Genomic DNA, 25,288 nt, shown 5'->3' with positions numbered 1-25,288 from the left:
TCGGTGCCGGGGTCGGTGCCGGGGTCGATGCCGGGTGCGGGGTCGGTGCCGGGGTCGATGCCGGGTGCCGGGGTCGGTGCCGGGTGCCGGGGTCGGTGCCGGATGCCAGGGTCGCTGCCGGGTGCTGGGGTCGGTGCTGGGTGCCGGGGTCGGTGCCGGGGTCGATGCCGGGTGCCGGGGTCGGTGCCGGATGCCGGGGTCGATGCCGGGGTCGATGCCGGGTGCCGGGGTCGGTGCCGGATGCCGGGGTCGATGCCGGGTGCCGGGGTTGATGCCGGGTGCCGGGTGCCGGATGCCGGGGTCGGTGCCGGGGTCGGTGCCGGGGTCGATGCCGGGTGCCGGGGTCGGTGCCGGGTGCCGGGGTCGATGACAGGTGCCGGGGTCGGTGCCGGGTGCCGGGGTCGATGACAGGTGCCGGGGTCGGTGCCGGGTGCCGGGGTCGGTGCCGGATGCCAGGGTCGATGCCGGATGCCGGGGTCAATGCCGGGTGCCGGGGTCGATGCCGGGTGCCGGGGTCGGTGCCGGGTGCCGGGGTCGGTGCCGGATGCCAGGGTCGATGCCGGGTGCCGGGGTCGGTGCCGGGTGCCGGGTGCCGGGTGCCGGGGTCGGTGCCGGGGTCGATGCCGGGTGCCGGAGTCGGTGCCGGATGCCGGGGTCGATGCCGGGTGCCGGGGTCGATGCCGGGGTCGATGCCGGGTGCCGGGGTCGGTGCCGGGTGCCGGGGTCGGTGCCGGGGTCGATGCCGGGTGCCGGGGTCGGTGCCGGGTGCCGGGGTCGGTGCCGGGGTCGATGCCGGGTGCCGGGGTCGGTGCCGGATGCCGGGGTCGATGCCGGGGTCGATGCCGGGTGCCGGGGTCGGTGCCGGGTGCCGGGGTCGGTGCCGGGGTCGATGCCGGGTGCCGGGGGTCGGTGCCGGGTGCCGGGGTCGGTGCCGGGGTCGATGCCGGGTGCCGGATGCCGGGGTCGGTGCCGGGGTCGGTGCCGGGGTCGATGCCGGGTGCGGGGTCGGTGCCGGGGTCGATGCCGGGTGCCGGGGTCGGTGCCGGGTGCCGGGGTCGATGCCGGGTGCGGGGTTCGATGACAGGTGCCGGGGTCGGTGCCGGGTGCCGGGGTCGGTGCCGGATGCCAGGGTCGATGCCGGGTGCCGGGGTCGGTGCCGGGTGCCGGGGTCGGTGCCGGGGTCGATGCCGGGTGCCGGGTGCCGGGGTCGATGCCGGGTGCCGGGGTCGATGCCGGGTGCCGGGGTCGATGCCGGGTGCCGGGGGTCGATGCCGGGTGCCGGGTGCCGGATGCCGGGGTCGGTGCCGGGGTCGGTGCCGGGGTCGGTGCCGGGGTCGATGCCGGGTGCGGGGTCGGTGCCGGGGTCGGTGCCGGATGCCGGGGTCGGTGCCGGGGTCGATGCCGGGTGCCGGGGTCGGTGCCGGGGTCGAGGCCGGGTGCCGGGGTCGATGCCGGTTGGCGGGGTCGATGCCGGGTGCCGGGTGCCGGATGCCGGGGTCGGTGCCGGGGTCGGTGCCGGGGGTCGATGCCGGGTGCCGGGGTCGGTGCGGGTGCCGGGGTCGATGCCGGGTGCGGGGTTCGATGACAGGTGCCGGGGTCGGTGCCGGGTGCCGGGGTCGGTGCCGGATGCCAGGGTCGATGCCGGGTGCCGGGGTCGGTGCCGGGTGCCGGGGTCGGTGCCGGGGCCGATGCCGGGTGCCGGGGTCGGTGCCGGGGTCGATGCCGGGTGCCGGGGTCGGTGCCGGGTGCCGGGGTCGGTGCCGGGGTCGATGCCGGGTGCCGGGGTCGGTGCCGGGTGCCGGGGTCGGTGCCGGGGTCGATGCCGGGTGCCGGGTGCCGGATGCCGGGGTCGGTGCCAGGGTCGGTGCCGGGGTCGATGCCGGGTGCGGGGTCGGTGTCGGGGTCGATGCCGGGTGCCGGGGTCGGTGCCGGATGCCGGGGTCGATGCCGGGTGCGGGGTTCGATGACAGGTGCCGGGGTCGGTGCCGGGTGCCGGGGTCGATGCCGGGTGCGGGGTTCGATGACAGGTGCCGGGGTCGGTGCCGGGTGCCGGGGTCGGTGCCGGATGCCAGGGTCGATGCCGGGTGCCGGGGTTGGTGCCGGGTGCCGGGGTCGGTGCCGGGGTCGATGCCGGGTGCCGGGGTCGATGCCGGGTGCCGGGGTCGATGCCGGGTGCCGGGGTCGATGCCGGGTGCCGGGGTCGATGCCGGGTGCCGGGGTCGATGCCGGGTGCCGGGTGCCGGATGCCGGGGTCGGTGCCGGGGTCGGTGCCGGGGTCGGTGCCGGGGTCGGTGCCGGATGCCGGGGTCGGTGCCGGGGTCGATGCCGGGTGCCGGGGTCGGTGCCGGATGCCGGGGTCGATGCCGGGTGCCGGGGTCGGTGCCGGGGTCGATGCTGGGTGCCGGGGTCGGTGCCGGGGTCGATGCCGGGTGCCGGGGTCGGTGCCGGGTGCCGGGGTCGGTGCCGGGGTCGATGCCGGGTGCGGGGTTCGATGACAGGTGCCGGGGTCGGTGCCGGGGTCGGTGCCGGGTGCCGGGGTCGATGCCGGATGCCGGGGTCGATGCCGGGTGCCGGGGTCGATGCCGGGTGCCGGGGTCGATACCGGGTGCCGGGGTCGGTGCCGGGTGCCGGGGTCGATACCGGGTGCCGGGGTCGATGCCAGGTGCCGGGGTCGGTGCCAGGTGCCGAGGTCGATGCCAGGTGCCGGGGTCGGTGCACCTAAACCTTCCTCCAGGTCATTTATGTAGATCACAAACAACAGTGATCCAAGCACGGACCCCTGTGGAACACCACTGGTCACAGTTCTCCATTTTGAGACACTCCCTTCCACCACTACTCTGTGTCTCCTGTTGCCCAGCCAGTTCTTTATCCATCTAGCTAGTATACCCTGAACCCCATACGACTTCACTTTTTCCATCAACCTGCCATGGGAAACCTTATCAAACGCCTTACGAAAGTCCATGTATACAACATCTACAGCCTTTCCCTCATCAATTAACTTTGTCACTTCCCCAAAGAATTCTATTAGGTTTGTAAGACATGACCTTCCCTGCACAAAACCATGCTGTCTATCACTGATAAGTCTATTTTCTTCCAGATGTGAATAGATCCTATCCCTCAGTATCTTCTCCAACAGTTTGCCTACCACTGACGTCAAGCTCACAGGTCGATAATTCCCTGGATTATCCCTGCTACCCTTCTTAAACAAAGGGACAACATTAGCAATTCTCCAGTCCTCCGGGACCTCACCCGTGCTCAAGGATGCTGCAAAGATATCTGTTAAGGCCCCAGCTATTTCGACCCTCGCTTTCCTCAGTAACCTGGGATAGATTCCATCCGGTCCTGGGGACTTGTCCACCTTAATGTCTTTTAGAATACCCAAAACTTCCCCCTTCCGTATGACAACTTGACCGAGAATATTTAAACATCCATCCCTGGCCTCAACATCCGTCTTGTCCCTCTCCTTTGTGAATACCGATGCAAAGTACTCATTAAGAATCTCACCCATTTCCTCTGAGTCCACGCATAAATTCCCTCTTTTGTCTTTAAGTGGGCCAATCCTTTCTCTAGTTACCCTCTTGCTCCTTACATATGAATAAAATGCTTTGGGATTTTCCTTAACATTGTTAGCCAAAGATATTTCATGACCCCTTTTAGCCCTCTTTATTGCGCGTTTGAGATTCGTCCTACTTTCCCGATATTCCTCCAAAGCTTCATCAGTTTTGAGTTGCCTCGATCCTATGTATGCTTCCTTTTTCATCTTAGCTAGTCTCACAATTTCACCCATCATCCATGGTTCCCTAATCTTGCCATTTCTATCTTTCATTTTCACAGGAACATGTCTGTCCTGCACTCTAATCAACCTTTCCTTAAACAACTTCCACATTTCAAATGTGGATTTACCCTTAAACAGCTGCTCCCAATCCTCATTCCCTAGCTCCTGCCGAATTTTGTTATACTCTGCCTTTCCCCAATTTAGCACTCTTCCTTTCAGACACCTCCTGTCCTTGTCCATGAGTATTCTAAAACTTACGGAATTGTGATCGCTATTCCCAAAGTAATCACCGACTGAAACATCAACCACCTGGCCGGGATAATTCCCCAATACCAGGTTCAGTATGGCCCCTTCCCGAGTTGGACTATTTACAGACTGCTCTAAAAAACTCTCCTGGATGCTCCTTACAAATTCTGCTTCATCTATGCCTCCAACACTACACGAATCCCATTCAATGTTGGGGAAGTTAAAATCTCCCATCACAACCACCCTATTGCTCCTACATTTTTCTATAATCTGTCTGCATATTTGTACCTCTACTTCATGCTCGCTTTTGGGAGGCCAGTAGTAAAGTCCCAACAATGTTACTGCACCCTTCCTATTTCTCAGCTCCACCATATTGCCTCAGTGCTCGAATCCTCCATCGTGCTCTCCTTAATCACAGCTGTAATATCATCTCTGACGAGTAATGCAACTCCTCCACCCCTTTTACCTCCCTCTCTATCCCTCCTGAAGCATCTATACCCTGGGATATTCAGTTGCCAGTCCTGCCCTTCCCTCAACCAAGTATCAGTAATACCAATAGCATCATATTCCCAGGTACTGATCCAAGCCCTAAGTTCATCTGCCTTACCTGCTACACTTCTCACATTAAAAGAAATGCACCTCAGACCACCTTTGCGTTCATCATCTCTTCCCTGTCTACATTTCCCCTTATTCACATGGAGTTTATTATCTCGTACCTTACTGGCTTTAGTTGCTGCTTCTTTACTGACCTCTAACTTCCTAATCTGACTCCCATCCCCCTGCCACATTAGTTTAAAAACTCCCCAACAGTGTTAGCAAAAGCACCCCCTAGGATATTGGTTCCAGTCCTGCCCAGGTGTAGACCATCCGGTTTGTAATGGTCCCACCGCCCCCAGAACCGGTTCCAATGTCCCAAAAATCTGAACCCCTCCCTCCTGCACCATCTCTCAAGCCACATATTCATTCTGACTATTCTTGAATTTCTACTCTGACTGTCCCGTGGCACTGGTAGCAATCCTGAGATTACTACCTTTGAGGTCCTACTTTTTAACTTATCTCCTAACTCCCTAAATTCTGATTGTAGGACCTCATCCCTTTTTATACCTATATCGTTGGTGCCTATATGCACCACGACAACTGGCTGTTCACCCTCCCCCTTCAGTATGTCCTGCAGCCGATCGGAGACATCCCTGACCCGAGCACCCGGGAGGCAACATACCATTCGGGAGTCTCATTTTCGACCACAGAAACGCCTGTCTACTCCACTTACAATTGAATCCCCTATGACTATAGCCCTGCCAGTCTTTTTCCTGCCCTTCTGTGCAGCAGAGCTAGCCACGGTGCCGTGAGCCTGGCTACTACTGCCTTCCCCTGGTGTGTCATCTCCCCCAACAGTATCCAAAACGGTATACCTGTTTTGGAGGGAGAGGACCGCAGGGAACACCTGCACTGCCTTCCTGCTCTTTCTCTGCCTTTTGGTCACCCATTCCCTGTCTCCCTCACCAATCCTAATATGCGGTGTGACCAACTCACTGAACGTGCTATCCACAACCTCCTCAGCATCGCGGATGCTCCAAAGTGAGTCCATCCGCAGCTCCAGAGCCGTCATGCGGTCTAACAGGAGCTGCAGCTGGACACACTTCCCACACATGAAGGAGTCAGGGGCATCGGCCGCGTCCCTGAACTCCCACGTTGAGCACGAGGAGCATAACACGGGTCTGGGATCTCCTGCCATTTTTACCCTTTACCTTAACTGATCACAAATATAACATCAAATAATTAATAAGTGAAAGGAATAAAGATTTTACTTACCGATCACAATACTCACCAACACACGAAGAGTTAAATTTCTCCCAGCAACTGCTAATTGGGGGACTTTCCTTGCCAGCCAATCAGGTCACTGCTTTGCTGTGATGTCACCCTACAAAGTAAGTTTTTGAAGAGATAAACTTACCTTCCCGACAACCACGGTTGGTTTTTTTTTTGGTTAGAGGAGGGGGTAGGGCGGGAAACACTGAGGAAGTGTTTCAGGTTAAATTGTCACTTGACAACAGCCCCTTCACAAACCACCTTCAAATTAGGCTGACCGCACTGCACATATGTAAAAACCAATCAGTAGCTCCGCTCTGCTGCCCTCTGCTGGATGGATAGGTCTGAGGATTGGGAGCAGTTTAGAATTCAGCAAAAAAGGATCAAGGGATTGATTAACAAGGGGAAAGGGGAAAGTTCAGTCTGCAAGGAAGCTTGCAGGGAACATTAAGACAGACTATAGAAGTTTATATAATTCATGAAGAGAAAGAGATTGGTAAAGATAAATGTAGGCCCCCTACAGGCAGAAATGGGGGAATGTATAATCGTTACAAAGAAATGACTGAGCAATTGAATACATACTTTGGTTCTGTCTTGAGAAAAGAGGACAAATTAGACAGCAGAAATGTTGGAGAATGAAAGCCTGAGGGAGAGGGAAGAACTGAGGGAGATCAATATCAGTAGAGAAATGGTGTTGGGGAAATTGATGGCACTGAAGGCGGATAAATCCCCAGGGCCTGAGAATCTGCATCCCAGAGTGCTTAAGGAAGTGGCTCTGGAAATAGTAAGAAGTCTTACAACACCAGGTTAAAGTCCAACAGGTTTGTTTCAAACACGAGCTTTCGGAGCACGGCTCCTTCTTCAGGTGAATGGAAAGGCTTGTTCCAGAAATGTTTATATAGACACAGTCAGAGATGCCCCGGAATGCGAGCACCTGCAGGCAATCAAATCATCAAAGATGCAGAGAGAGAGGTAACTCCAGGTTAAAGAGGTGTGAATTGTCCCAAGCCAGTTCAGTCGGTAGGCCTCTGCAAGTCCAGGCTTGTTGGTGGGGGCCGAATGTAATGCGACATGAATCCCAGATCCCGGTTGAGTCCGCATTCATGCGTGCGGAACTTAGCTATAAGTTTTTGCTCAGCAATTTTGCGTTGTCGCGTCTCCTGAAGGCCTCCTTGTAGAATGCTGACCCGGAGATCAGAGGCTGAATGTCCTTGACTGCTGAAGTGTTCCCCAACTGGAAGGGAACAGTCCTGCCTGTTGATAGTCGCACGATGCCCGTTTATTCGTTGTCGCAGTGTCTGCATGGTCTCGCCAATGTACCACGCTTCGGGACATCCTTTCCTGCAGCGTATGAGGTAGACTACATTGGTCGAGTCGCACGAGTATGCGCCGCGTACCTGGTGGGTGGTGTTTCCACGTGTAATGGTGGTGTCCATGTCGATGATCTGGCATGTCTTGCAGAGATTACCCTGGCAGGGTTTTGTGGTGTTGTGGTTGCTGTTCTGAAGGCTGGGTAATTTGCTGCAAACAATGGTTTGTTTGAGGTTGCGCGGTTGTTTGAAGGCCAGTAGTGGGGGTGTGGGGATGACCTTGGCAAGATGTCCATCCTCGCTGATGATGTGTTGGAGGCTGCGAAGAAGATGTCGTAGTTTCTCCGCCCCAGGAAAGTACTGGACGACAAAGGGTACTCTGTCAGTGGTGTCCCGTGTTTGTCTTCTGAGGAGGTCGGTGCGGTTTTTTGCTGTGGCGCGGTGGAACTGTCGATCAATGAGTCGAGCGCCATATCCCGTTCGTACGAGGGCATCTTTCAGCATCTGTAGGTGTCTGTTGCGCTCCTCCTTGTCTGAGCAGATCCTGTGTATACGGAGGGCTTGTCCATAGGGGATGGCTTCTTTAATGTGTTTCGGGTGAAAGCTGGAGAAGTGGAGCATCGTGAGATTATCTGTGGGCTTGCGGTAAAGCGAGGTGCTGAGGTGACCGTCCTTGATGGAGACGAGTGTGTCCAAGAATGGAACTGAATTTGGAGAATAGTCCATGGTGAGTTTGATGGTGGGATGGAACTTATTGATGTCATCGTGTAGTCGTTTCAGTGATGTCTCGCCGTGGGTCCAAAGGAAAAAAATGTCATCGATGTATCTGGTGTATAGCATCGGTTGAAAGTCCTGTGTGGTGAGGAAGTCCTGTTCAAACTTGTGCATGAAGATGTTGGCATATTGAGGTGCAAATTTGGTCCCCATGGCTGTTCCGTGCGTCTGGATGAAGAATTTGTTGTCGAAGGTGAAGACGTTGTGGTCTAGAATGAAACGGATGAGTTGCAGAATTGCGTCTGGAGATTGGCAGTTGTCGGTGTTGAGGACTGAGGCTGTTGCAGCAATGCCGTCGTCATGGGGGATGCTGGTGTAGAGTGCCGAGACATCCATTGTGACGAGGAATGTTCCTGGTTCAACTGGTCCATGGGTGCTGAGTTTCTGTAGGAAGTCCGTCGTGTCGCGACAGAAGCTGGGTGTACCTTGTACGATGGGTTTCAAGATGCCCTCGATGTGGCCAGAGAGGTTCTCACACAGGGTCCCATTGCCTGAAACGATAGGACGGCCTGGTGTGTTGGCCTTGTGTATTTTCGGGAGGCAGTAGAGATCTCCAATGCGGGGATTACGTGGGATGAGAGCACGTAGGGTGTTCTGAAGGTCTGGATCTAAGGTCTTGATCAGTCTGCTGAGTTGGCGGATGTGTTCCTTGGTTGGATCTGCGGGTAACTGCCTGTAGTGTTCCTGGTTGTCGAGTTGTCGGTATACTTCTTTGCAGTAGTCTGTTCTGTTCAGTATGACGGTGGCCCCTCCTTTGTCTGCTGGTTTGATGACGATGTTGCGGTTGGTCTTGAGAGTGCGGATGGCGTTGCGTTGTGCTTGGGTGACGTTTGAGGCTGCCTTGTGATTGCGAGTGATGAATCTGGCATTGACACGACTTCTGACGGCTTGAGCATACCTGTCGAGTCTAGGGCAGCGGCCTTCCGGAGGGGTCCAATTTGACTCTTTCCTTTTCGGTTGCTGCACTGCAGATCTCGCGGTCTGCTGTTCCGGTTCATTGGTCGTGTCCCTGGGTTCGCTGTCGGCCTCTTGGGGTCTGTGGAAGAATTCCCGGAGCCTCATTCGCCATTCAGACCACCTTTGCGTTCATCATCTCTTCCCTGTCTACATTTCCCCTTATTCACATGGAGTTTATTATCTCGTACCTTACTGGCTTTAGTTGCTGCTTCTTTACTGACCTCTAACTTCCTAATCTGACTCCCATCCCCCTGCCACATTAGTTTAAAAACTCCCCAACAGTGTTAGCAAAAGCACCCCCTAGGATATTGGTTCCAGTCCTGCCCAGGTGTAGACCATCCGGTTTGTAATGGTCCCACCGCCCCCAGAACCGGTTCCAATGTCCCAAAAAAATCCCCTGAATCAGTTTGGTAAACCTTCGCTGCACTCCCTCGAGAGCAAGAACATCCTTCCTCCGAAAAGGGGACCAAAACTACACACAATACTCCAGGTGTAGCCTCACCAAGGCCCTGTATAATTGCAGCAACGCATCCCTGCTCCTGGACTCGAAACCTCTCACAATGAAGGCCAACATGCCATTAGCCTTCTTTACCGCCTGCTGTACCTGCATGCTTACCTTCAGCGAATGGTGCACAAGGACACCCAGGTCCCGCTGCACACTCCCCTCTCCCAATTTACAACCATTCAGGTAGTAATCTGTCTTCCTGTTTTTGCTTCCTCACACGTATCCAAATTATACTGCATCTGCCATTGATTTTCCCACTCGCCCAACCTCTCTGGGTCATGCTGTAGGATCCCTGCATCCTCGTCACAGTGCACTCTCCCACCCAACTTGGTATCACCTACAAACTTTGAGATGTTGCATTTTGTTCCCTCATCCAAATCAATAATATCTCTTGTGAATATCTGGGGTCCCAGCACCGATCCCTGTGGTGCCCCACTGGTTACTGCCTGCCAATTTGAAAAAGACCCATTAATTCCTACTCTTTGTTTCCGCTCTACCAACCAGTTTTCTATCCACCTCAATACATTTCCCCCAATCCCATGCGCTTTAATCTTGCACAATAATCTCTTTTCATAGAATTATAGAATTTACAGTGCAGAAGGAGGCCATTCGGCCCATCGAGTCTGCACCGGCTCCTGGAAAGAGCACCCTACCCAAGCCCACACCTCCACCCTATCCCCACAACCCATTAACCCCACCCAACACTAAGGGAAATTTTGGACACTGAGGGCAATTTATCATGGCCAATCCACCTAACCTGCACATCTTTGGACTATGGGAGGAAACCGGAGCACCCGGAGGAAACCCATGCACACACGGGGAGGATGTGCAGACTCCACACAGACAGTGACCCAGCCGGGAATCGAACCTGGGACCCTGGAGCTGTGAAGCAATTGTGCTATCCACAATGCTACCGTGCTTATGCAGGTCTTTGTTGAACGCCTTCTGAAAGTCCAACTATACCACATTGACTGGCTCCCCGTTGTCAACTCTACAACATACATTTCCAAAGAATTCCATTAGATTTGTCAAGCATGATTTCCCCTTCATAAATCCATGCTGACTCTGACTGATCCTGCCACTGCTTTCTCAATGTCCCACTATAAAGTCCTTGATAATAGATTTAAAAATTTTCCCCATTGTCAATGTTAGGCTTACTGGTCGAGAATTCCCTGCTTTCTCTGTACCTCCCTTTTTGAATATTGGAGTGACATTAGCTATCCTCCAATCTGCAGGGACTGCTCCAGAATCTATAGAATCCCGGAAGATGCCCACCAATGCATCCACTATTTCCAGGCAAATGGCATGTTGGCCTTCATTGTGAGAGGTTTCGAGTCCAGGAGCAGGGATGCGTTGCTGCAATTATACAGGGCCTTGGTGAGGCTACACCTGGAGTATTGTGTGTAGTTTTGGTCCCCTTTTCGGAGGAAGGATGTTCTTGCTCTCGAGGGAGAGCAGTGAAGGTTTACCAAACTGATTCAGGGGATTTTTTTTCAAATATATTTTTAAAACCCACACAAACAGCAGGAGAATGTACAAACTCCACACGGAGAGTGATCCAGAGTCGGGGTCAAAGCCGGGTCCTCGGCGCCGTGAGGCAGCAGTGCTAACTCACTGCGATACCGTGCTGCCCCTCACCCTGATGTTGTTGACCTCACGGTGGGGAGTGATCCCACACGTGGTGTCACTCTTCCAATAACTCGTTTCAATAACTGTTCCTCGTCAGTGAACCTGGACAATGTGTTTTTAACCAAGTTTTGAATATGAAGAGTGAGACAATTGTGTCTGTGGATTGCCGCCCGTTAGAGTTTCAGAGTGGGATCGCTGGGCTGGGGGCTCAGTGTTAGAGTTTCAGAGTGGGATCGCTGAGCTGGGGGCTCAGTGTTAGAGTTTCAGAGTGGGATCGCTGGGCTGGGGGCTCAGTGTTAGAGTTTCAGAGTGGGATCGCTGAGCTGGGGGCTCAGTGTTAGAGTTTCAGAGTGGGATCGCTGAGCTGGGGGCTCAGTGTTAGAGTTTCAGAGTGGGATCGCTGGGCTGGGGGCTCAGTGTTAGAGTTTCAGAGTGGGATCGCTGGGCTGGGGGCTCAGTGTTAGAGTTTCAGAGTGGGATCGCTGAGCTCGGGGCTCAGTGTTAGAGTTTCAGAGTGGGATCGCTGGGCTGGGGGCTCAGTGTTAGAGTTTCAGAGTGGGATCGCTGGGCTGGGGGCTCAGTGTTAGAGTTTCAGAGTGGGATCGCTGGGCTGGGGGCTCAGTGTTAGAGTTTCAGAGTGGGATCGCTGAGCTGGGGGCTCAGTGTTAGAGTTTCAGAGTGGGTTCGCTGGGCTGGGGGCTCAGTGTTAGAGTTTCAGAGTGGGATCGCTGGGCTGGGGGCTCAGTGTTAGAGTTTCAGAGTGGGATCGCTGAGCTGGGGGCTCAGTGTTAGAGTTTCAGAGTGGGATCGCTGGGCTGGGGGCTCAGTGTTAGAGTTTCAGAGTGGGATCGCTGGGCTGGGGGCTCAGTGTTAGAGTTTCAGAGTGGGATCGCTGGGCTGGGGAGTCAGTGTTAGAGTTTCAGAGTGTGATCGCAGGGCTGGGGGCTCAGTGTTAGAGTTTCAGAGTGGGATCGCTGAGCTGGGGGCTCAGTGTTAGAGTTTCAGAGTGGGATCGCTGGGCTGGGGGCTCAGTGTTAGAGTTTCAGAGTGGGATCGCTGGGCTGGGGGCTCAGTGTTAGAGTTTCAGAGTGGGATCGCTGGGCTCGATGCTCAGTGTTGGAGTTTCAGAGTGGGATCGCTGGGCAGGGGGCTCAGTGTAAGAGTTTCAGAGTGGGATCGCTGAGCTGGAGGCTCAGTGTTAGAGTTTCAGAGTGGGATCGCTGAGCTGGGGGCTCAGTGTTAGAGTTTCAGAGTGGGATCGCTGGGCTGGGGGCTCAGTGTTAGAGTTTCAGAGTGGGATCGCTGAGTTGGGGGCTCAGTGTTAGAGTTTCAGAGTGGGATCGCTGAGCTGGGGGCTCAGTGTTAGAGTTTCAGTGTGGGATCGCTGGGCTGGGGCCTCAGTGTTAGAGTTTCAGAGTGGGATCGCTGGGCTGGGGGCTCAGTGTTAGAGTTTCAGAGTGGGATCGCTGGGCTGGGGGCTCAGTGTTAGAGTTTCAGAGTGGGATCGCTGAGCTGGGGGCTCAGTGTTAGAGTTTCAGAGTGGGATCGCTGGGCTGGGGGCTCAGTGTTAGAGTTTCAGAGTGGGATCGCTGGGCTGGGGGCTCAGTGTTAGAGTTTCAGAGTGGGATCGCTGAGCTGGGGGCTCAGTGTTAGAGTTTCAGAGTGGGATCGCTGGGCTGGGGGCTCAGTGTTAGAGTTTCAGAGTGGGATCGCTGAGCTGGGGGCTCAGTGTTAGAGTTTCAGAGTGGGATCGCTGGGCTGGGGGCTCAGTGTTAGAGTTTCAGAGTGGGATCGCTGGGCTGGGGGCTCAGTGTTAGAGTTTCAGAGTGGGATCGCTGGGCTGGGGGCTCAGTGTTAGAGTTTCAGAGTGGGATCGCTGGGCTGGGGGCTCAGTGTTAGAGTTTCAGAGTGGGATCGCTGAGCTGGGGGCTCAGTGTTAGAGTTTCAGAGTGGGATCGCTGAGCTGGGGGCTCAGTGTTGCCTCTGACGCTGTTTTTTCCCATTGAACCATGAGAACCCCAAACTATCTCAATTCCTAAACAGGAATATAGAACATAGAACATAGAATAGTACAGCACAGAACAGGCCCTTCGGCCCTCAATGTTGTGCCGAGCAATGATCACCCTACTCAAACCCACATATCCACCCTATAACCGTAACCCAACAACCCCCCCCCCTTAACCTTACTTTTATTAGGACACTACGGGCAATTTAGCATGGCCAATCCACCTAACCCGCACATCTTTGGACTGTGGGAGGAAACCGGAGCACCCGGAGGAAACCCACGCACACAGGGGGAGGACGTGCAGACTCCACACAGACAGTGACCCAGCCGGGAATCGAACCTGGGACCCTGGAGCTGTGAAGCATTTATGCTAACCACCATGCTACCGTGCTGCCCCTGATTAAAAATATCTGACTAAAAATACACATCACCCGCCAATAACCAGAAAATCAACTCAAATACATAACAATGTGAAAGCAGTCCCAGGCACTGTGAGACAGCTGTGTTAACACGGGTCCATGGCACTGTGAGACAGCAGTGTTAACCCGGGTCCCTGGCACTGTGAGACAGCAGTGTTAACCCGGGTCCCTGGTGCTGTGAGACAGCAGTGTTAACCCGTGTCCATGGCACTGTGAGACAGCAGTGCTAACCCGGGTCCCTGGCACTGTGAGACAGCAGTGTTAACCCGGGTCCCTGGCACTGTGAGACAGCAGTGTTAACCCGGGTCCCTGGCACAGTGAGACAGCAGTGCTAACCCTGGTCCATGGCACTGTGAGACAGCAGTGTTAACCCGGGTCCCTGGCACTGTGAGACAGCAGTGCTAACCGGGTCCCTGGCACTGAGACAGCAGTGTTAACCCGGGTCCCTGGCACTGTGAGACAGCAGTGTTAACCCGGGTCCCTGGCGCTGTGAGACAGCAGTGTTAGCCTGGGTCCCTGGCACTGTGAGTTAGCAGTGTTAACCCGGGTCCCTGGCACTGAGAGACAGCAGTGTTAACCCGGGTCCCTGGCACTGTGAGACAGCAGTGATAACCCGGGTCCCTGGCACTGTGAGACAGCAGTGCTAACCGGGTCCCTGGCACTGTGAGACAGCAGTGTTAACCCGGGTCCCTGGCACTGTGAGACAGCAGTGCTAACCCGGGTCCCTGGCACTGTGAGACAGCAGTGCTAAACCGGGTCCCAGGCACTGTGAGACAGCAGTGCTAACCCGGGTCCCCGGCACTGTGAGACAGCAGTGTTAACCCGGGTCCCTGGCACTGTGAGACAGCAGTGATAACCCGGGTCCCTGGCACTGTGAGACAGCAGTGTTAACCCGGGTCCCTGGCACTGTGAGACAGCAGTGCTAACCCGGGTCCCTGGCACTGTGAGACAGCAGTGTTAACCCGGGTCCCTGGCACTGTGAGACAGCAGTGCTAACCCGGGTCCCTGGCACTGTGAGACAGCAGTGCTAAACCGGGTACCTGGCTCTGTGAGACAGCAGTGTTAACCCGGGTCCCCGGCACTGTGGGACAGCAGTGTTAACCCGGGTCCCTGGCACTGTGAGACAGCAGTGTTATCCCGGGTCCCTGGCACTGTGAGTTAGCAGTGTTAACCCGGGTCCCTGGCACTGTGAGACAGCAGTGTTAACCCGGGTCCTTGGCACTGTGAGGCAGCAGTGTTAACCCGGGTCCCTGACACTGTGAGACAGCAGTGTTAACCCGGGTCCCTGGCACTGTGAGGCAGCAGTGTTAACCCGGGTCCATGGCACTGTGAGACAGCAGTGCTAACCCGGGTCCCTGGCACTGTGAGTCAGCAGTGTTATGCCGGGACCCTGGGACTGTGAGGCAGCAGTGTTAACCTGGGTCGCTGGCATTGTGAGAGAGCAGTGTTAACCCGGGTCCATGGCACTGTGAGACAGCAGTGCTAACCCAGGTCCCTGGCACTGTGAGACAGCAGTGATAACCCAGGTCCCTGACACTGTGAGACAGCAGTGTTAACCCAATTCACTGGCACTGTGAGACAGCAGTGTTAACCCAGGTCACTGGCACTGTGAGACAGCAGTGTTAACCCAGGTCCCTGGCACTGTCAGACAGCAGTGTTAACCCGGGTCTCTGGCACTGTGAGACAGCAGTGTTAACCCGGGTCTCTGGCACTGTGAGACAGCAGTGTTAACCCAGGTCCCTGGCACTGTGAGACAGCAGTGTTAACCCGGGTCTCTGGCACTGTGAATCAGCATTGTTAACCCGGGTCTCTGACACTGTGAGACAGCAGTGTGATGAACCATCAATCGGACGCGAGTCGAGTTGCTGTACAAAAGTTAGGCTTTAATAAGCTAGAAGTTAGCCCTGCGGTCGACTACAATAAATGGACGACCGCCGGGCTTTCTGGGTATTTACACCTCGCTCTGGAGGCGGGGTTAACTCAGCCTCTCGGCCAATCGGCGAGCCGTCACATGACTGGTCTCAACCAATCGGTCGAGAGGCACATGACCAACCAGGGCCAATGGTAAGCCAGTGTTCTGCACCAATGGCAGACAGCTATGCAAATCATACCACCGCACAGTTTTAACCTGGGTCCCTGGCACTGTGAGGCAGCAGTGATAACCCACATCCCTGTCACTGTGAGACAGCAGTGTTAACCCACATCCCTGGCACTGTGAGCCAGCAGTGCTAACCCCGGGTCCCTGGCACTGTGAGACAGCAGTGTTAACACAGGTCCCTGGTGCTGTGAGACAACAGTGTTAACCCGGGTCCCTGGCACTGTGAGGCAGCAATGCTAACCGGGTCCCTGGCACTGTGAGACAGCAGTGTTAACCCGGGTCCCTGGCACTGTGAGGCAGCAATGCTAACCCGGGTCCCTGGCACTGTGAGGCAGCAATGCTAACCCGGGTCCCTGGCACTGTGAGACAGCAGTGTTAGCCCGGGTCCCTGGCACTGTGAGACAGCAGTGCTAACCCGGGTCCCTGGCACTGTGAGACAGCAGTGTTAACCCGTGTCCCTGGCACTGTGAGACACCAGTGCTAACCCGGGTCCCTGGCACTGTGAGGCAGCAGTGTTAACCCGGGTCCCTGGCATTGTGAGACAGCAGTGCCAACCCATGTCCCTGGCACTGTGAGACAGCAGTGCTAACCCGGGTCCCTGGCACTGTGAGACAGCAGTGTTCACCCGGGTCCCTGGCACTGTGAGGCAGCAGTGTTAACCCTGGTCCCTGGCACTGTGAGACAGCAATGTTAACCCAGGTCCCTGGTGCTGTGAGACAGCAGTGTTAACCCGGGTCCCTGGCACTGTGAGACAGCAGTGTTAACCCGGGTACCTGGTGCTGTGAGACAGCAGTGTTAACCCGGGTCCCTGGCACTATGAGGCAGCAGTGTTCACCCGGGTCCCTGGCACTGTGAGGCAGCAGTGCGAACCCGGGTCCCTGGCACTGTGAGACAGCAGTGCTAACCCGGGTCCCTGGCACTGTGAGATAGCAGTGTTAACCCGGGTCCCTGGCGCTGTGAGGCAACAGTGCGAACCCGGGTCCCTGGCACTGTGAGGCAGCAGTGTCAACACAGGTCCCTGGCACTGTGAGGCAGCAGTGCGAACCCGGATCCCTGGCACTGTGAGACAGCAGTGTTAACCTGGGTCCCTGGCACTGTGAGGCAGCAGTATTAACCCGGGTCCCTGGCACTGTGAGACAGCAGTGCTAACCCGGGTCCCTGGCACTGTGAGGCAGCAGTGCGAACCCGGATCCCTGGCACTGTGAGACAGCAGTGTTAACCCGGGTCCCTGGCACTGTGAGGCAGCAGTGTTAACCCGGGTACCTGGCACTGTGAGACAGCAGTGTTTACCCAGGTCCCTGGCAATGTGAGACAGCAGTGTTAACCCGGGTCCCTGGCACTGTGAGACAGCAGTGTTAACCTGGGTCCCTGGCACTGTGAGGCAGCAGTGTTCACCCGGGTCCCCGGCGCTGTGAGACAGCAGTGTTAACCCGGGTCTCTGACACTGTGAGACAGCAGTGTTAACTCGGGGCCCTGGCTCTGTGAGACAGCAGTGTTAACCCGGGTCCCTGGCACGGTGAGACAGCAGTGTTAACCCGGGTCCCTGGCGCTGTGAGACAGCAGTGTTAACCCGGGGATCCTGGCACTGTGAGACAGCAGTGTTAACCCGGGTCCCTGGCGCTGTGAGACAGCAGTGTTAACCCGGGTCCCTGGCGCTGTGAGACATCAGTGTTAACCCGTGTCCCTGGCACTGTGAGGCAGCAGTGCTAACCACTATGCCACCGTGCTGCCACTTCTCTATAAATAAAACAAGGAAGTAATATTGAGACTTCCTGGAATCCTTCACAGCAACATCTGATAGAAGAGTGTGTGAAAGGAACAAGAATTGTACATTTGCAAAAGAACTTTGGAATGTTTTGCCCAGCTCTCTCAGCCCTGACTCTCACCCTCTCTATGGCGGTGGGTAAGTAACCTGGGGCTGCTTTCACATTGTTATGTTTTTTAATTGATTTTCTGGTTATTGGCGGGTGATGTGTATTTTTAGGCAGATATTCCTGTTTAGGAATTGGGATAGTTTGGGGTTGTCATGGTTCAATGGGAAAATACAGCATCAGAGACAACACTGAGCCCCCAGCTCAGCGATCCCACTCTGAAACTCTATCACTGAGCCCCCAGCCCAGCGATCCCACTCTGAAACTCTAACACTGAGCCCCCAGCCCAGCGATCCCACTCTGAAACTCTAACACTGAGCCCCCAGCTCAGCGATCCCACTCTGAAACTCTAACACTGAGCCCCCAGCCCAGCGATCCCACTCTGAAACTCTAACACTGAGCCCCCAGCCCTGCGATCCCACTCTGAAACTCTAACACTGAGCCCCCAGCTCAGCGATCCCACTCTGAAACTCTAACACTGAGCCCCCAGCTCAGCGATCCCACTCTGAAACTCTAACACTGTGCCCCCAGCTCAGCGATCCCACTCTGAAACTCTAACACTGAGCCCCCAGCCCAGCGATCCCACTCTGAAACTCTAACACTGAGCCCCCAGCCCAGCGATCCCACTCTGAAACTCTAACACTGAGCTCCCAGCCCAGCGATCGCACTCTGAAACTCTAACACTGAGCCCCCAGCCCAGCGATCCCACTCTGAAACTCTAACACTGAGCCCCTAGCTCAGCGATCCCACTCTGAAACTCTAACACTGAGCCCCCAGCTCAGCGATCCCACTCTGAAACTCTAACACTGAGCCCCGAGCTCAGCGATCCCACTCTGAAACTCTAACACTGAGCCCCCAGCCCAGCGATCCCACTCTGAAACTCTAACACTGAGCCCCCAGCTCAGCGATCCCACTCTGAAACTCTAACACTGAGCCCCGAGCTCAGCGATCCCACTCTGAAACTCTAACACTGAGCCCCCAGCCCAGCGATCCCACTCTGAAACTCTAACACTGAGCCCCCAGCCCAGCGATCCCACTCTGAAACTCTAACACTGAGCCCCCAGCTCAGCGATCCCACTCTGAAACTCTAACACTGAGCTACCAGCTCAGCGATCCCACTCTGAAACTCTAACACTGAGCCCCCAGCCCAGCGATCCCACTCTGAAACTCTAACACTGAGCCCCCAGCCCAGCGATCCCACTCTGAAACTCTAGCGGGCGGCAATCCACAGACACAATTGTCTCACTCTTCATGTTCAAAACATGGTTGGGTGGCACGGCGGCGCAGTGGTTAGCACTGCAGCCTAGGGACCTGGGTTCGATCCCGGCCCCGGGTCACTGTCTATGTGGAGTTTGCTCATTCTCCCTATGTCTGCGTGGGTTTCATTCCCACAACTCAAAGATGTGCAGGGAAGGTGGATTGTCTATTCCAAATTGCTCCTTAATTGGAAAAAAATAGTTGGGTCCTCCAAATCTAGTTTAAAAATGAATAAAACCTCGTTAATTCTTTTATTCCCATTTCTCCTGATCTGCGGGATGATTTTCTCTGGATTATTTTCTGTTCTGGAATGTTAAATGGAGGGAATTAATTTGCCAGCGGATTTCTACCTCGAATCCACCTTTCCTAAACTGCTCCTGAATTATCATCCGAAAATCCTTCAGACCCCTTTAATGTCCGTGAAGAGCCTGATCCGTCTCAGAGGAACAGTCACCCCCTTGTAGCCTTTCCCCCAAAATTGTTAACCCGTGTCCCTGGCACTGTGAGGCAGCAGTGCTAACCACTATGCGAACGTGCTGCCACTTCTCTATAAATAAAACAAGGAAGTAATATTGAGACTTCCTGGAATCCTTCACAGCAACATCTGATAGAAGAGTGTGTGAAAGGAACAAGAATTGTACATTTGCAAAAGGACTTTGGAATGTTTTGCCCAGCTCTATCAGCCCTGACTCTCACCCTCTCTATGGCGGTGGGTAAGTAACCTGGGGCTGCTTTCACATTGTTATGTTTTTTAATTGATTTTCTGGTTATTGGCGGGTGATGTGTATTTTTAGGCACCTATTTACTGCTGGCTGTGTGAATGGGAATGGGAGGTGTAGGAATTGCTGAGGGGGTCAGCACACTGAGGAGGATGTTTAATGTACAGATGCTGAAGGTTGGAGTGACTCTGACAGAACTCCAGGCTTTTTGCTGCCTCAATGCTTCAGTCAGGAATTTTGTGAGCATGTTTACTGATTTAATTAGTGTGAGTGATCCGAGCTTCCCAATGGGAATCCTGTGGTGATGTTGAGTGGGATGTGAAGAGGTCCCACTCGGTGCCTCAGCAGTGTTGACAATCTCAGAAAGCCATCCTTGGAATGTTCTGCCCACCAGTGGGTCAGAACCCTGCCCCTTGCGTTGAGGATCCTGACCCAGTAACGTTGCCGCAGGCTGCAGTTGGGAACTTAAAGGGGTCAGAAATTCTCGAGATCCAGTTTGATTGTTGGACGATCGTTGGGTCAGTAGATGAGTTTACCCATCGTGCCCAATGGGAGATTATTATTTTATCAATTTTCACAGACCTTTGGGTTTATCTTTCTCAGCTTCTGATAGGATCCTTGATTCTAAACCACAAGAAGCCAGGAAAGAGAGTGAAATCAGACAGGAAATGACATCCAACAATGTGATTAGAAACCTAATTTAAAATAAAATTAAGAGAATTGTTACTCTTCAGAAAGGAAATATAACATGTCCTGGGAATTATAGACAAGTTGGTTCCACATAGGTTGTAGGAAACATAATGGAATTACTACTAAAGGAGCAGATAGAAAAAATCTAGACTTTAAAAAAATATAAGAATGAATAGTCAGCATGGACTTGAAATGGACGTGTCATTCTTGACCAAATCAATTCATAGAATCAGAGAATCCCCACAGTGCAGAAGGAGGCCATTCAGCCCATCCAGTCTGGACCGACCCTCTGAAAGACCACTCGACACAGGGTCAGGCCCCCACCCTAGCTCCGTAACCGAACACTAAGGGGCAATTTTCCATGGCCAATCTATCTAACCTGTGCATCTTTGGACTGTGGGAGGAAACTGGAGCACCCGGAGGAAACAAACACGGGGAGATGATGCAAACTCCACACAGTCACCCGAGGCCAGAATTGAACCCGGGTCCCTGTTGCTGTGAGGCAGTAGTGCTAACCACTGTGTTACCATGCCACTGAATAGAATTCTTTGAAGAGCTAACTAAGAGAGTAGACATAGGTAAACTTGTAGATGTGATATATTTAGATTTCCAACAAACTTTGATAAGGTCATAAACAAATGAATGAGAGAAGATGGGAATTGGAACTCTACAGTGTTCTGTGCTGGGATGTCTGTTGTTTACCATTTATATCAATAATTAAAATTTGGACCACGCTTAACAGAGGAAACTGCACTGCTCCTGGCAGAGTACATTCTGTTCTAAGGCCTGCAGGCAGCCATACACAACACCAGCACACATATCATCAATCTGACCCACCTCCAACCCATCATTCTATCCTTCAAATCCTCCCCACTGTTTCCATCTTGGCTCAGTTCAAATCCCACTTGAGACGTGAGACTTTGAGCTCAAAATGCTGGGCTGACATTATTGGTCAGGACAGTGTGATGTGAGACAGGGAAGGTCAGGGTGTGGATAAAGCAACTGGGCTGCAAGTTACTGATGACAATGCCCAAAATTAATTCCTGATATACACAGGATTTTATAATAACTTGTCTTTCAGCTTCTATTTTGTATTTTCTGATCAGTTCTGATCTCCAGTTATTTTCTGTTCACAGGTCATGTGACAGGGATGGTTCTTATCCAATCGCCTCAAGTTGTGAAAGTGCCTGAGGGTGAAACAGTGAAGTTTCTGTGTGACTTACAGAGCGAGCATGTAGATCACACTGTGGATAAATACGATGTAGGTTGGTACTACCCAGAAAGTAAGGAATCGATATTGAGTCATTATGTAGATGGCCGTGTTTACCGGGTGAGAGGTCTGTCTGATCGGTTTCAGCCGTCCAGAGATGTTGCCGGTAACAGCTACATTCTGACAGTCAGCGATGTGAAGCTCGGTGACTCCGCTGTCTATATCTGTGGGATTTGGGGGACAATCTTTGGGAATGGAACCCGGCTGAATGTAACCAGTGAGTAATGTCGATGTTGCAAAGCTTTTATTCCAAATAATGTTATTACACAAAGACTGAGTTTTAAATCAGTGACTTGGTCATACAGAACTTGAACCTTGATGAAAAGAGAGAGATGTTGCTGAAGTTTGATACAGATGAGAATGTGGGGAGAGGATCAGTAAGTTTGTGAAAGACACAAAGATTGACCGGGTGGTTATTAGTGAGGAAGAAGGTTTCAGGTTGCAGGGGGTGGTGGGGGTGGGGGGGGGGGGGGGGGTAGCACAGTCCGGCTGGCGGTGTCGGGGGGGGTGGGGTGGGGGGTAGGTAGCACAGTCTGGCCGGCGGGTGGGTGGGGGGTGGGTAGCACAGTCTGGCCGGCGGGTGGGGGGGGGGGGGGGAGTAAAGAATGGGAACAGGTCTGTCGCCCGGCGACGATCCCAGCGGGATTCCCGATCTCAGCGGCCGGGAGCGCAGAATCCCAAGAGAATCCAAGCAGACAATTATTTATGAAACTATTGAGCAGGTCAATGCTCACTTTCCAATTATCAATGAGAATTGCTGGAATGTGGACTGAAGAAACAAAGGTTTGTTCTTGAATTGAGCAACTCCTTCAGCTAATAGGGCAAGGGTCACAGAATAGTTCCCCCACACTGTGAATGTGAGTGAGGAACACAGTAACTCCGGCTTCAGTCCTGTACGGCCAGGACAATGGCTGGAATCTAGTGGAGGTGATGGGAACTCAGTGGGTGGCTGGACAAGCAGCCACACCCCCACATCATTTCTGTTGGGAAGCTCCATTGGATTCTGTCACCATGAAGGGATTGACAGGTCAATAATGGGTCTGACCCTGTGATCGAGGAGCCCGGAGTCTCAGCTCGGAGGGTGGCAGTTCTACAAAAAGCAGAAATAAAGGCTGGAATTCTCTGGCCGTTGTGATTCCCGCCGGCAGCGCCACCACGCGGCTGGGAACAGCGCCACCGAGAAACACGCGGCTGGGAATAGCGCGCCCACCGAGAAACACACGGCTGGGAACAGCGCCACCGAGAAACACGCGGCTGGGAACAGCGCCACCGAGAAACACGCGGCTGGGAACAGCGCCACCGAGAAACACGCGGCTGGGAACAGCGCGTCACCGAGAAACACACGGCTGGGAACAGCACGCCCACCGAGAAACACGCGGCTGGGAACAGCGCGCCCGAGAAACACACGGCTGGGAACAGCGCCACCGAGAAACACGCGGCTGGGAACAGCGCCACCGAGAAACACACGGCTGGGAACAGCGCCACCGAGAAACACGCGGCTGGGAACAGCGCCACCGAGAAACACGCGGCTGGGAACAGCGCCACCGAGAAACACGCGGCTGGGAACAGCGCCCACCGAGAAACACGCGGCTGGGAACAGCGCGCCCGAGAAACACGCGGCTGGGAACAGCGCGCCCACCGAGAAACACACGGCTGGGAACAGCGCGCCCACCGAGAAACACACGGCTGGGAACAGCGCGCCCACCGAGAAACACGCGGCTGGGAACAGCGCGCCCGAGAAACACACGGCTGGGAACAGCGCCACCGAGAAACACGCGGCTGGGAACAGCGCCACCGAGAAACACGCGGCTGGGAACAGCGCCACCGAGAAACACGCGGCTGGGAACAGCGCGCCCACCGAGAAACACACGGCTGGGAACAGCGCCACCGAGAAACACGCGGCTGGGAACAGCGCCACCGAGAAACACGCGGCTGGGAACAGCGCCACCGAGAAACACGCGGCTGGGAACAGCGCCACCGAGAAACACGCGGCTGGGAACAGCGCCACCGAGAAACACGCGGCTGGGAACAGCGCCACCGAGAAACACACGGCTGGGAACAGCGCCACCGAGAAACACGCGGCTGGGAACAGCGCGCCCACCGAGAAACACGCGGCTGGGAACAGCGCGCCCACCGAGAAACACGCGGCTGGGAACAGCGCCACCGAGAAACACGCGGCTGGGAACAGCGCGTCAGCGAGAAACACGCGGCTGGGAACAGCGCGCCAGCGAGAAACACGCGGCTGGGAACAGCGCCACCGAGAAACACGTGGCTGGGAACAGCGCGTCAGCGAGAAACACGCGGCTGGGAACAGCGCGCCAGCGAGAAACACGCGGCTGGGAACAGCGCGCCCACCAAGAAACACACGGCTGGGACCAGCGCCCCCACCGAGAAACACGCGGCTGGGAACAGCGCCACCGAGAAACACGCGGCTGGGAACAGCGCGTCAGCGAGAAACACGCGGCTGGGAACAGCGCGCCAGCGAGAAACACGCGGCTGGGAACAGCGCACCCGAGAAACACACGGCTGGGAACAGCGCACCCACCGAGAAACACACGGCTGGGAACAGCGCCACCGAGAAACACACGGCTGGGAACAGCGCGCCCACCGAGAAACACACGGCTGGGAACAGCGCGCCCACCAAGAAACACACGGCTGGGAACAGCGCACCCACCGAGAAACACGCGGCTGGGAACAGCGCGCCCACCGAGAAACACGCGGCTGGGAACAGCGCGCCCACCGAGAAACACGCGGCTGGGAACAGCGCGCCCACCGAGAAACACACGGCTGGGAACAGCGCGCCCACCGAGAAACACGCGGCTGGGAACAGCGCGCCCACCGAGAAACACGCGGCTGGGAACAGCGCGCCCACCGAGAAACACACGGCTGGGAACAGCGCGCCCGAGAAACACACGGCTGGGAACAGCGCGCCCACCGAAAAACACACGGCTGGGAACAGCGCCACCGAGAAACACTCGGCTGGGAACAGCGCGCCCACCGAGAAACACTCGGCTGGGAACAGCGCGCCCACCGAGAAACACACGGCTGGGAACAGCGCGCCACCGAGAAACACGCGGCTGGGAACAGCGCCACCGAGAAACACACGGCTGGGAACAGCGCGCCCACCGAGAAACACACGGCTGGGAACAGCGCGCCACCGAGAAACACGCGGCTGGGAACAGCGCCACCGAGAAACACACGGCTGGGAACAGCGCCACCGAGAAACACACGGCTGGGAACAGCGCACCCACCGAGAAACACGCGGCTGGGAACAGCGCGCCCACCGAGAAACACACGGCTGGGAACAGCGCGCCCACCGAGAAACACACGGCTGGGAACAGCGCGCCACCGAGAAACACGCGGCTGGGAACAGCGCGCCCACCGAAAAACACACGGCTGGGAACAGCGCCACCGAGAAACACTCGGCTGGGAACAGCGCGCCCACCGAGAAACACTCGGCTGGGAACAGCGCGCCCACCGAGAAACACACGGCTGGGAACAGCGCGCCACCGAGAAACACGCGGCTGGGAACAGCGCCACCGAGAAACACACGGCTGGGAACAGCGCGCCCACCGAGAAACACACGGCTGGGAACAGCGCGCCACCGAGAAACACGCGGCTGGGAACAGCGCCACCGAGAAACACACGGCTGGGAACAGCGCCACCGAGAAACACACGGCTGGGAACAGCGCACCCACCGAGAAACACACGGCTGGGAACAGCGCGCCCACCGAGAAACACACGGCTGGGAACAGCGCGCCCACCGAGAAACACACGGCTGGGAACAGCGCGCCACCGAGAAACACGCGGCTGGGAACAGCGCGCCCACCGAGACACACACGCTGGGAACAGCGCGCCACCGAGAAACACACGGCTGGGAACAGCGCCACCGAGAAACACACGGCTGGGAACAGCGCCACCGAGAAACACACGGCTGGGAACAGCGCCACCGAG

The 25,288-nt window shown here is 55.7% G+C and overlaps 1 protein-coding gene across 1 annotated transcript in view; it reads left to right on the top strand.

Annotated features, from left to right (window-relative positions):
- Positions 1-25,288, top strand: part of LOC119965474 (polymeric immunoglobulin receptor-like) — a 610,457-nt gene that overhangs the window by 549,954 nt on the left and 35,215 nt on the right. Inside the window, exon 2 of the mRNA XM_038796338.1 lies at positions 21,201-21,551. Within this exon, the coding sequence (XP_038652266.1) occupies positions 21,215-21,551 (337 nt within the window). The 5' untranslated portion in view covers positions 21,201-21,214. The remainder of the gene's footprint in view (positions 1-21,200; positions 21,552-25,288) is intronic.

Source organism: Scyliorhinus canicula, chromosome 1, assembly GCF_902713615.1.
Source record: "Scyliorhinus canicula chromosome 1, sScyCan1.1, whole genome shotgun sequence".
NCBI classification, from domain to species: Eukaryota; Metazoa; Chordata; class Chondrichthyes; order Carcharhiniformes; family Scyliorhinidae; genus Scyliorhinus; species Scyliorhinus canicula.
Note: the sequence above shows the minus strand (reverse complement) of the source record. Positions and strands in the feature narration are given on the sequence as shown.